Source organism: Bradysia coprophila, unplaced genomic scaffold (assembly GCF_014529535.1).
Source record: "Bradysia coprophila strain Holo2 unplaced genomic scaffold, BU_Bcop_v1 contig_232, whole genome shotgun sequence".
NCBI classification, from domain to species: domain Eukaryota; kingdom Metazoa; phylum Arthropoda; class Insecta; order Diptera; family Sciaridae; genus Bradysia; species Bradysia coprophila.
The window spans coordinates 16,878,793-16,891,036 of record NW_023503493.1 but is presented as its reverse complement, the minus strand read 5'-3'; the positions used below and the strand labels follow the sequence as shown (position 1 = coordinate 16,891,036).

General features: G+C 36.9%; 3 protein-coding genes across 3 annotated transcripts; 2 read left to right on the top strand and 1 right to left on the bottom strand.

Annotated features, from left to right (window-relative positions):
* Window positions 1-2,366: 2,366 nt before the first annotated feature.
* Window positions 2,367-7,757, top strand: LOC119077034 (pickpocket protein 28-like). The gene is made up of 9 exons (XM_037184159.1): window positions 2,367-2,769; window positions 3,179-3,248; window positions 3,378-3,466; window positions 3,523-3,777; window positions 3,842-3,959; window positions 6,380-6,525; window positions 6,599-6,952; window positions 7,017-7,370; window positions 7,430-7,757. The coding sequence occupies exons 1-9, from the start codon at window positions 2,753-2,755 to the stop codon at window positions 7,692-7,694; spliced, it is 1,668 nt and encodes a 555-aa protein (XP_037040054.1). The 5' UTR covers window positions 2,367-2,752; the 3' UTR covers window positions 7,695-7,757.
* Window positions 7,758-8,064: 307 nt separating this feature from the next.
* On the bottom strand, window positions 8,065-9,660 carry LOC119077036 (8-amino-7-oxononanoate synthase-like). The gene is made up of 4 exons (XM_037184161.1): window positions 8,960-9,660; window positions 8,786-8,903; window positions 8,577-8,719; window positions 8,065-8,516 (listed from the first exon to the last, which is right to left on the bottom strand). The coding sequence occupies exons 1-4, from the start codon at window positions 9,572-9,574 to the stop codon at window positions 8,202-8,204; spliced, it is 1,191 nt and encodes a 396-aa protein (XP_037040056.1). The 5' UTR covers window positions 9,575-9,660; the 3' UTR covers window positions 8,065-8,201.
* A 1,539-nt stretch (window positions 9,661-11,199) lies between these two features.
* LOC119077038 (60S ribosomal protein L36) lies at window positions 11,200-12,244 on the top strand. The gene is made up of 3 exons (XM_037184162.1): window positions 11,200-11,339; window positions 11,542-11,671; window positions 11,973-12,244. Exons 1-3 carry the CDS (start codon window positions 11,251-11,253, stop codon window positions 12,192-12,194), a joined length of 441 nt encoding a protein of 146 aa, XP_037040057.1. The 5' UTR covers window positions 11,200-11,250; the 3' UTR covers window positions 12,195-12,244.

Here is a 12,244-nt window from a genome sequence, read left to right as displayed (position 1 = left end):
GTAATATTGCAAGGTTCAGTGAGCGAATCTAGCTACTAATACCCAACTTTTTCTGGGTTCAGCAGCACACTTTGGTGAACTTTTGTGAGTACTTTAAAAGTTCGCAAACCAAAAAATTTTATCTCGCCGATTGGCTTCAGAAATCAAAGATGCAGTTTGTAACGCTACATTACATTACAATGTAATGTAATGTAATGTGCAATGTGTAATATAATGTGTAATGTAGATGTAATGTTGGATTTCTTTAGTTATTTAGTGATATTTCTTGAAAGGGCTTGGAAAAGTGAACGAAAGTCCGCCGTTCAGCCCAAAAAGATTAGGTCCATGTCTTTAGGATCGCTCCCAGGACTTATTGAAACACGTGGTTTCTTAGTATCACATTTAGATTTATGGAATTATTCTAGCGATTTAAAATTAGATTTTAGTGGGTTCAATAGCCTACTGTGATGAACTTTTGCATGTTCCCCACAAATACGCAAAGCGCAAGGTATATATTGCCTAAAGACCTTGGAAGTGGAAGTCTGGCTTTCAGTTAAAATTAGTGTGGTGAACTTGTAGGACAATGTTGTGTGTATTCGATTTTTGTTAGCGATCAACTGAAATGCTATTATATTGTCAATTTGTTTTTGTTTGGCAAAGTCCAAGTCACAAATTGTGTGTCGTATTCGTATTTTGCAGTATTAACTCGGTGAGGATTAGTTTGTTGAAAATTGGAAAATTTGGCGTGTAGGCTTACATCAAGTTTGTTTTCAGAAATGTTCGGACTAAAAATGTCAACTTATTTGAGAATTTTTTAATTCTTTTAAAGAATGTGCGGTGACACACGGCCTAATTGTACTGAATAGAATCTTATGCGTTTTTATTGCCTTTTCCCGCATCTTCCAAATATGAGGTGTATCAGCGAAATATAGTAAATTACATATAGGGATTCTTTTGAAAATCCACCTATCAAGATCGCACCTATTTCGTTTGGGATGGATATATACATGGTTTGAAAGGTCTTTGCCAGTAGACCTCAAAACAGGCCTCACCCAGTCTCGAGCCACACCTGGTTGCTGGTGGAAGATCTCCGAAGTTGGAAAAATAGTGTTTTTTATCCGAATTTTTTGGCCATTATAAATGATCGTTTCGGGTGAGAGTGGGCTCGTTGGAAAGCTGAGCTTAAGGAATTTCGGGTCATGCCTAGTTTGATTAGATTCATTGATATATGTTTGCAATTGCAAGAAATATTTTCAAAACTTTAGACAGGTCTGGGCTGGTACTGATGACGGTTATTGTGAACCTAACATGCTAGTTGTAACGTACATTATCTAAGCTTTCCATAAATACCTCATTTGCAGTGCTGGTGATTGCTGCTTGGATTGCTGGCGACTTTTACGAGTAGCGGTTGTACTAACATAAAACTCTGTTATGTCGGCAATCACCATTACTGCAAATGAGTTATCAACGGAAAGCATAGACAATGTATGTTTCGACTAGCATGTTAGGTTCACATTAAGCGTCATCAGTACCAGCCCAGACCTGTCTAAAGTTCACACAGATTTTGAAAATTTTTCTTGCAAATTTTTGCAAACATATATCATTGAATCTAATCAAACTAGGCATGACCCGAAAGTACTTAAGCTCAGCTTTCCAACGAGCCCACTCTCACCCGGAACGATCATTCATAACGGCCAAAAAATTCGGATAAAAAACACTATTTTTCCAACTTCGGAGATCTTCCACCAGCAACAAAGTGTGGCACGAGACTGTGTGAGGCCTGTTTTGAGGTCTACTGGCAAAGACCTATCAGACCATGCATATATCCATCCCAGACGAAATGGGTCCGATTTTGATAGGTGGATTTTCAAAAGAATCCCTCGTATTGGTTTGAAGATTTTTATTTTGACGTTTGCAGCTCGAACCACGATAGTCCATATAACAATCTCCAAAAAATTACTAAAGTATCCCCGGAAATTACTTAATTTCATTGATATGAGCGTAAAAAATAGTTTCGCTTAAATTTTGCCTTGTATTTTGCATTGTAAAATAAAAAAACATCCAGTCAGAGCGTAATATCCTATTCTTTCATTCATTTATATGTCATTCTATGATATATTTAATATCATGTTATACGGTAGTTTTATCGATAATTGACTTGGAAGTAATTACATTCATGTTCTGTCGATCTGTTTTAGGGCGATGCGATATGTGTGATATGGGAAGATGAGTGTGAGTTATGAATTCTACCATAAATGCATAAACGTAATGCTGCACTATACTGCTCGTTACAGTATTCATATTCAGTTGCTGCATAAACAGTAGCTGCATCACCGTCAGCTCTTATAAGCGCTCTTAAATTCAATTCGTTGATAAACTGGAAAATAACTAAATGTAAATGTAACCCGGATAAATTTAACTGGACAGCTGTTCAATCAATTATGACGGGAATATATCTAGTCTAATAATAACATTTTGACAACATTTCTTCACGCCTTGTTCCTGCTCGGAACAGATTCAAAAAAGTATCACATTCTTTTAGTGCCAATTATACACCAATTTAACATCTATTTTGCTTAGAAATTTCTTGCATCACCAGTGTGATCGGAAGAAGACAGCACAGTAGGTGGTGTGTGTGGTCTCAATGAAACTGCGAACATTTTAATTATGTAAATTGCTTTCGGAAAACGCTACTGTTTTGATAATAATAATAAGTGTACCGCCGGATTGAATTAAATTTTAGGAGAACACGGAAATATATTGTGAACTGCCAATGACTTCAATTAAAATGTTTGTTCACAATACAAAACTAAATTTAACAAAGTGAAAATGCTATTATGTCACAACTTATTCCTTAGCTCTGATTTTACCGGGTTTGTTGAAATTGCTCTATTCGCCGATTTGTGACAATTATGTCGAGACTTTGTTAACTCAAAAAAATACTAAGAGTTAATTAACGTGCTTTGAAGTGACGAAATATTATCATGTTATACGGCTACGGTTCCAATATTTTCACCATTATTTCTGCATGATACCCCAAAATAATTTCAAATCTGTATCACTTGTTGCGCTTGCATCGAATGCATCGTATTTTTTGTTGTTACATAGCATCCAATGCATACGATGCAAACAGATTTGTTCTTTATTTCATGTTTTTGTTGATCATCTGTTTTGATATGCTTGAATATTTAACCCACAGAGTGATCGACGAAGAACAACCTGGCGATGTTGAGAATCAATTACCTCAACGAACTAAACGAAGGGAAAAGGTAGATTTGAAAACAAACCGAAACGTTAAAGGTCGAAGAACCATAAATGAATCTTTGTTTTGTTGTTTAAGTTCGCCCAGTCTACCGGAAACTTAAAATTAATTAAATGAAAATGTTTTTATCGATCAGGTCAACAAATTATTTGGAGAATATTGTGCTAACAGCAGCATCCACGGTGTAAAATATCTCGGTGAGAAGAAACGCCATTGGATAGAGCGGTATAATTTATTGCACGAATACAGAGTGAATAAACGAATAGTTTTACACGTAACAGATGTTGGTGGATTATCGGTTTTGCCATATCGTTCATCTGTTGCGGCGGTTTAATTTACAAAATTTTTAACAAATGGAATGTCAGTTCAGTAATTGTTAGCTTTGCCGAGGAACCGACACCAGTGTGGCACATACCCTTTCCAGCTGTAACAATTTGTCCAACAACCAAAATTAACGCTACAATGTTCAATATAATCGACGGCTTTGGAGAGGTCATTCTTCAAAAAAGACGTCCGGTCAATTTTTCAGATGAAGAGTAATGATATTGATGTCATTGTATCACAATATCATATTCACAACTCGTACTATTGTCGCATCAGGTACACCGTCTTAAATGCAGTCAGTCAAGTTTGCGATGCATATATTGGCGAAGCGTTTGGACAGTTAGGATTGGGCGATAACATTGCAGATAGTTCCATCGTGGATTTATTGAAAGAGGTATAAAAACTTTGGACTATGATTCAATGAATGACTTGGTGATTGTGTTAGATGATTGAACCAAATGAACAACCTATATTCGTAAAATAAATTTTAATGACACAAATTAGTGATGTATTTCCAGTAAATGATCCTGTCAGTTTATCCTAAATTCCAGTATATTCAATACCGATCCATCGTTACATAAAGACAGATTTTAAAGAAAAATTCATGAAACATCGCTCTGCATTAGAAAGACAATACCAAGGGCACAAAGTTTGATATAACTAAGAGTGATGGAAATATTGCCAAGAATTTCAAAAATATATTCGCAGACGAACTTTTGAGGGCTCCTGTTAGCTTTAATGCAATGATCTGCATTTTAAAACCATCCGAAGGATCGGTGTTGTTTAGAATTTTCTTAATCGAACTGAGATGCAATAAAATCTTTAATTTTTTAAATTATACTTTAAATACTCAGTTTCCGTGTATACCAATGTCTCTGAACATTTTGGTCCTTCTTGGACTTTCTGATATTACTAAGTTCAATTTCACGCACAGCACGGGTAGAATTTGAACAAATGTATTTCGAGTTTTAGAATCTTTGGTTTCCGTTTGTAACAATTTACACAGCACAACATCCAACAATGTTTTATGCAGAAAACGTGACATGTTGATTTAAAGTACGTTGAGTCCACTAATCTCAAATACCAGTTTTAACTTTCCTAGGGTGCTCATATACAAAAACAACCCTATGAAAAGTCGAAAAAGAACCTGACATGATTAGAAACGACAACTCTGTTTTTTTAAATCCATGAACCCGGGTTGTTGCCTCAATAATTCTAGTTCCACTTTCGATATGCTGTCTAGGTCAACGAAACTAAAATTTTAATTTTCAACAATTTTTTTCCGATTATCACACTAATTGGAAATTTCAAAAGTATGAGAAAGTTTAAAAAAAAAGCTCCGACACATTGAACTCTAAAATGAGATTTATGATGAATGCTTAATGATTTGTTGTTAGCCAACATTAAATTTAGTAATAAAAAGAGGCCAAAAAATGTTGAAAAGTGAGGTATAGGTACTAATTCGCATAAATTACGAGTAAAACTCTAAAAAAGAAAAACAATTGTTACCTAACCTACATAACGTGAATATTTCCAATAAGATCTATGGGTCTATTAGTTAGATATTCGGTGGTTACATAGCACTGCTCGTAGCATTAACACTGAATTAACCAGCTTCAACGTTGGAAGGCTTTAGTGATGAGAGCTACCGCTTAAGATTGTTTGTATTGTACCAACGCATGCAGTAGCAAGATGCAACCAAAGTTGTTAGTTGCTGACTGGTTGCTCATTAGTTGTGCTACTACGAGTAATAGGTTTAAATATGATTGATTTTTAGTCTGCATCGACAACAATGTAGCAATAGTAGCATAGGGTAGAGCTACCCTTGATCAACAGTATTACTGTGAATTTTAGAAGAGCTAGTACAAGATTAAACTATCAATAATACCATCGTTGATTCAGCAGCTGTGAGTCACCGAAGAAGCGATTGAATATCCGTTATACTTCCGTTAAATTAACAGTAGTGCAAATATTGCATCAAGTGTGGATCTACCACATAAGAACAGTAGTTCTTTCGTTGAAATAGCAGTAGGTCAGTCACCAAAACACAATTTTTAAAAGGTCATAGGTTTGTTCCAAGTAACTGTAAACACGAATTTTCACTGGCCGAAGTCGTAAGTCGTGTGTTGATTGTATGTCTGTAACTTCTGTCAGCCTTCGAATATTTCTATGTTCCTTTGTTTACTGCTAGGGACAGTGCTATGGTGGTTATTTTGATGCTACAAAAAAGTACAGAACTGAAAAGTTATTTATGCAACTCAGCATCATAATGTGCGAAATTTGCAAACTTTGGATGCATCTGTTGCATAAACTGTTGTATGAATCTCGGTGCGAAGTACTTTATAAGGCCCCGTGTCATAATTATACATCTCGCCTAAGGAAGTACTCTGCACTAGATGTTATAATGGTTATTTATGCAATCTAGGTGCAAAATACTTGATCTAGGTGTGTAATTAGAGGTGTGTCATAATACACACCGTGAGCCTGATGGAAATGAAGTACTTTGCATCGAGTTGCATACAACGTTTTATGCCACATAGACATCTAAAGTTTGCAAATTTTCCATATTATGATTCTGAGTGGCATAAATAACCATTCATAGGAAGAAGGAAAATCTGCCGGCCGTTATTCATCTTCAAATGGCTGGAAGCATCAGGAAAAACAATTTTTTTTTGAATCAAAAATAGTTCTCGTAAGGTCGAATAATGAAAATAACAAATCTTTAAACTAAGTATCGAAGAATCAACAAAAAAGTCCAGTCAAGAATCATTTGGTCGGTATTGTTCTTGACGTTTTCTTTTCGTTCTCTTTCAGGCAGCCCCGAGATTGAACGAAACGCTTTACGATTCCTTTTTTCTCAATAATAAAAACTATTCATGTGAATTTGAAGAGATACTGACTGAGGAGGGTCTTTGCTTCACATTCAACATGTTAACTGGAAATGAGACCTATACGGAGAGGTAAAATTTTTAAAACTTAGCCATTTGACATGCAAGGTATTAGAAAACAACGAAAAATACCCTTATCACCTAGCATAAGTCCGGATTATTCACAAATTCACCATAAAAAGAGAGCCAACTGGAATTTAGAAAGTGGTTACAACAACAACGTTGAAATTTATTCACCGACGACGTATCCATACAGAGTGGCCGGATCCGGTGCTGATGGAGATAAACTTCGTCTTTGGCTTGAACTAACTGCTTCAAGCAGGGAAAATTGGTGTCATGGTCCTGCTCATGGATATAAAATAGTTTTGCATGTTCCTGGCGAAATTCCCCAAGTTGCAAAACATTTCTTTCTCATTCCACCGTTGCAAGACGTTTCAGTGTCGGTCAAAGTTAATATCATCAAAACATCGGAAGGATTAAGGCATTATCACCATGAAAGGTGAATTTTTCTGTGCACGCCTGTATTTGCTCGCTCAATACACTCACCAATCTTGTTGTTTCAGACGCAAATGTTATTTCGAATCAGAACGAAAATTGCGATTTTTGAAGGTGTACACGCAACGAAATTGCGAGTTGGAATGCCTATCGAATGCTACGCTTCAATCATGCGGCTGTGTCAAGTTTTCACTACCTAGAGATGCAGCTGCACCAATTTGTGGATCTGACCGCATTCAGTGTTACCACTTTGTTCGCGATACTCTAATGAAATCCAGTATAACAGAGACTAGTATGAGTAGACCATGTAACTGCTTGCCGGCTTGCTATTCGATCACATATGATGCTCAAATATCACAAACTCCTTTCGACTGGAACAGTTATTCAAAATCGTTAAAGATGCCCAAGAACGAATCGTCTGAGTACAACCGGTTTTGTTAACGAAGTCAAAGAATTTGTAAAATTCCGATTTCAATTTCAGATACTTACCGACCCTATTCGAAATCTCTTTCAAAGAAAATGAATTTATCACTTTGATGCGATCGGAATTGTATGGTCCCATTGACTTTGCCGCCAGCTGCGGTGGATTACTGGGACTGTTTATGGGAGCTTCATTTTTGAGTATCGTTGAATTGGTTTACTTTTGTTCACTACGATTGTGCTGTAACATTCGCACAAGGGTAATTCAGAAGCAAGAGGTAGCTCCAGTCATCTTTTCAACATCAAGAAAAGATAAGAGTCGCTAGTTCGTACATAGGAAGCTAAAGACCAAAAATTCACCGTTTTCTATTTAACGTGCTGTAATAAAGTATGGAGACGATGAGTAGTGGTAGTTCATTTAATAACGAGGAGATAAAAGGATCATCCGGGCCGACATTTTGGTAACGAACCTGCGTCCCAATGGTGTCGTGTACAGCAATATTGTATTGTAAAGGTAAGAAGATCCACAGAAGTTCACTGAGAAAGCTATTCAACTGCACCGTTTGCAATGGATGATGACAAATTTAATTTTACTTTCTCTCCACTCACTTTCTCAGAAGTTCTCAATCAGAAAATTGCTTAGAGTAATTAGAGTATGGTTAGTCTAAGGAAAATTGTTGATTGAAAATCGGGTAATGAAGGAAGTAAAATTATTTTTATTAGAATCTCTTTGACCATTTGGTTAATCAATGTACAGGGTCTTAGCCTGTTAATAATCTACAAATTAATTTGAAAAAAAAGGGAAAACATTTCATCTTATTAAACAATTTCAATTACATCTTAGATTTCAAATAATAAATGCGAAAGAATTGGTGAATACATTTGACAAATTTATCAATTTCTGCAACAGTGTTATGGGCATGGAAGCAAATTCTTATGCGCTCCTCACCTTTAGGCACAATAGGAAACATGACCGCCTTCACGATAAATCCTTGGCTGTTCAGATAATCCTCAAACGACTTAACAGCAGCAGTACCACTCAATATTATGCCCTGAATAGGACCTGTAGATGGTAATAGTTTGGCAACAGGTGGTAAACAAATGGTGTCACGAAAGCGTCGTATAATGGCATTCAAGTGTTTTTGAGCCTGGTTAAATGGTCCAAAACTATTAACGTCCTACAATGACTGCAAAGTCTAATCATTTACCTTCACCGTTTCCTTTGACTCCAATTGTTTATATGCTGTCTTTATCAACGCAAGGCCACTGTATGGCATATACGTTGAGAAAATGAAGGGTCTCGCATAGTTAATTAAATATTGTCGAAGTGTCTGTGATCCAAAAATGACCGCTGTGTGTGAAAAAAGTAACACGTTTTAGTGCATCGAATTTCATTTAGAATGAATTATGATCATACCGCCACTGCCAGCCAACGCTTTGCTGAATGTGTGAAGTCGAGCAAAGATCTGGTCTTGCAAATTTAGCTGTTGTACGACACCTCGTCCATGTTCACCAAATACACCTGTGCCGTGAGCCTAATAAACCGATATCGAATAAGTCATTGCCATTTTCTTTTATAACGTTATCTTACTTCGTCGACGATTAAATGTCCATTTTCTCCATTCGGCCAATACGAACGAAGCAGCGAGACAATATCTGATAATGGCGCCACGTCACCATCCATTGAATATACCGATTCAATGGAGACGAATATATTCTGTTTGGTATTCTTCAACGTATCAATATGCCTTTTCAGATCGGAAATATCCGAATGGGCAAATGCTATCAGACGACCAGCACGAGAATGCTTCATTCCCTCATGAATACTGGCGTGAATTAATGCATCATACAGAATTATATCACCTTGTTGCGGTATTGTACTGAATAAGCTATAATTAGCATCGAATCCCGAATTGAATATTAGCGCTGATGGTGCTCGATGAAAAGTGGACAAGTACTGTTCCAAATCTTCGACATATTTAGAATTTGCCGTTAGAATTCTAGATCCCGTTGATCCCAATATTTGTGGCATCGAATTCAGTTCGTTTAAGTAATCATTTCGCATTTTCAAACTACGAGACAAGCCCAGAAAATCGTTTGAACTAAAGTCAATGCTGTCAGAATCATCTATCACCAAACGTCGTAGCCTAGAGCCCTTTTCTCTCACACAAAGCGAATCAGCTAATTGTTGTTCCAGGCGCGACATAATTATACAAAGTAGATAGTTTGAAAACGCTTGAAAACTGAAGAGCAACCCAAACAGCACAAATGCAATCTGAAGACTGAATCTGTAGAGGTCAAACGTTGGTATATTACCCGCTCTTTCTATTTACCAAGTTTGTGAGAGCCCGTACAGGAATCCTATTTTTTCGTCGCCCAGTGAACGCGCCGAGTTAATGAAACTAAATTTTGACAACAGTTCAAATTAGTTATTTGTGTATCTGTTTTGGACGTCTGATTTTTGGCAATTTCGCGAGTTGTAGCCCGAACGAAGTGAGGGCTACGGCTACATGCGAAAGTGCCTAAAATCAATCGTCCAAAACAGATACCTAAAAATTTTTCATGAAAGGGGTCGAAAACCCGAGAAAAATCTCGAAACTCTCTCATTTTCGGCCCGACACATGAAAAGTTCAACTGCAGTTAGTGGTAAATGCTAAGTTAGTTATTTTGTGGCTAATTTTTACTAGAAGCCGCAAGCCGTGGGTGTCAATGCAATAACTATTATGTATCTGTTGTGGACGATTTATTTTGGGCACTTTCGCATGAAGATCAAGTCCGAGTAACTGTAAATCCGACAGCTGCACCGTCATCCATAGAGAACTCGGTGAAAATTTTTTTTGGAATTATTGAGATGATGCCGTTTAATTTTATGTTTTTTCCGAATCTACAAAAACGTTTAATTTAATAGATTTCCAATGTATAAAAGGTGAAATTATTATTGTTTCTTGTATGTCGTAAGTCAGAGAAATGATAAGCGTGGTCCCTCACGGCTGGAATAGAACACGCCTGACTGCTTTTTTCATAGAACGGTTGAACTGTCAATCTTTTTTACATTTGTATGTAAAATTTGGAAAATTTGGTTTACGATATATATCGTTTTCATAAGCGACATTTAACTATACCTTGACTAAATGATTAACGTTCTGGTCGCATCGTCTTTAAATTTTTCAGAAAAAATCCGTCAGGCGTGTTTTATCGCAGCCGTGAGGCGCCGTGCTTATCATTTCTCTGCGCGTAGGTGTTTAGGCTCATTATTTTTCAAGAAAACCATTAAAGCATTTGTTTCTAATTTCAATCATGATCAAAGTGCCTGCTCATTTTCATTGCGCATACGTTGAGGTTAGGGTTCTCTGTGGATGATTTTTGACATTTCAAATAACCTTAGACTTGATATATTGCGGGGCGAAAGAAAAAAAAAGTAAACCCACAGGCCGAAAGTGACAGATATGTTAGCCCACGCGGCGAAAGCTTCGCTTTTGTCCCTTTGGCTCACAATTTTCTGTCACTTTCGGCCATTGGACTTACATTTTTCAACTTTCGTCCCCAGTAGGCAGCATATAATTAGTTATTTGCATCGAGTTGCATACAAAGTTTTATGCCACAGAGACATCTAAAGTTTGCAAATTTTGCACATTATGATGTTGAGTTGCATAGATAACTATTTTTCTTCAAATTGACATTTCAAAATCTGTAAAAATAAAAAAAAAACTCTATTTCGGCTTCTACAGGACAACCGCGGAAACACCGCGGATTATGATTTAGGAAAATATTATAAATAATGTCATCAAAAAATACTAATCGCTTCAATATGTAGATGGCTTTCCAACCTTTGCACTAAACGCACTAAAACAAAACATACATCGCACCCATCAGAAAACACGCATGCGCTTACCTCCCGCCGAGCTGTCAAAGTTTACATCGAACGTCATCGTCCTCTGTAAAACTCTTTCCGGTTGTCATTCTATTCGCAGGTAACGAAATAATATTTTATCCGACGAAATTTAATTCATCTATCGCTAAATTCGATCCAAAACCATTTGAATAACAGCAAAATAGATTGCTTATAAGTGATACATGAATAGTGCAATGGATTTCTGTGCGGAAATTTGTTTTATCGCGAGATATTCGCATTTGAAGGCAACAGCTAACCTCTGCCTTATTTGTGTTTTCCAGCACCAAGATGCCTGTCAGATACGAAATATGCGTTGGTCTCAACAAGGGACACAAAACCGCTAAAATCAAGAACGTTAAGTACACTGGTGACAAGAAAGTCAAAGGTTTACGGTCATCACGGCTAAAGAACGTAAGTTTTCAATTTTTGATTCACTCGCAGATTGTTTGCGAATTTGAGTGTGGGTGTGTGTGAGGTTCTGAAATGATGAAAACCAATTTATCCATTCACAGACAGCAAGGTTACAGACCTTATCGGACAGAATCCGTTGCAATATTCTTTTGTAATTGGCCTTTTGTTTCGATTCGATCTTCTTGCTACTGGTTAAAGCAGGCTCTGATAACCCCACACAAAATAAAACCCAAAATAGTTTCGGTCATTGTCACCGTTTCTAGTCAATGAAGCTAAAAATTCCTTCTTCCAATTCTTTCAGGTTCAAACCAAGCACACCAAATTCGTCAGAGATTTGGTTCGTGAGGTCGTCGGACATGCACCATACGAGAAACGATGCATGGAATTGTTGAAGATCAGCAAGGATAAGCGCGCCTTGAAGTTCTGCAAAGCTCGTTTGGGCACACACATCCGCGGCAAAAAGAAGCGTGAAGAATTGTCGAACATTCTTACACAAATGCGAAAGGCTGGTCATGCAAAATAAACTGTTTTTTCTAAATAAACAACCGATAACGAAGAAACCAACAACAAAAA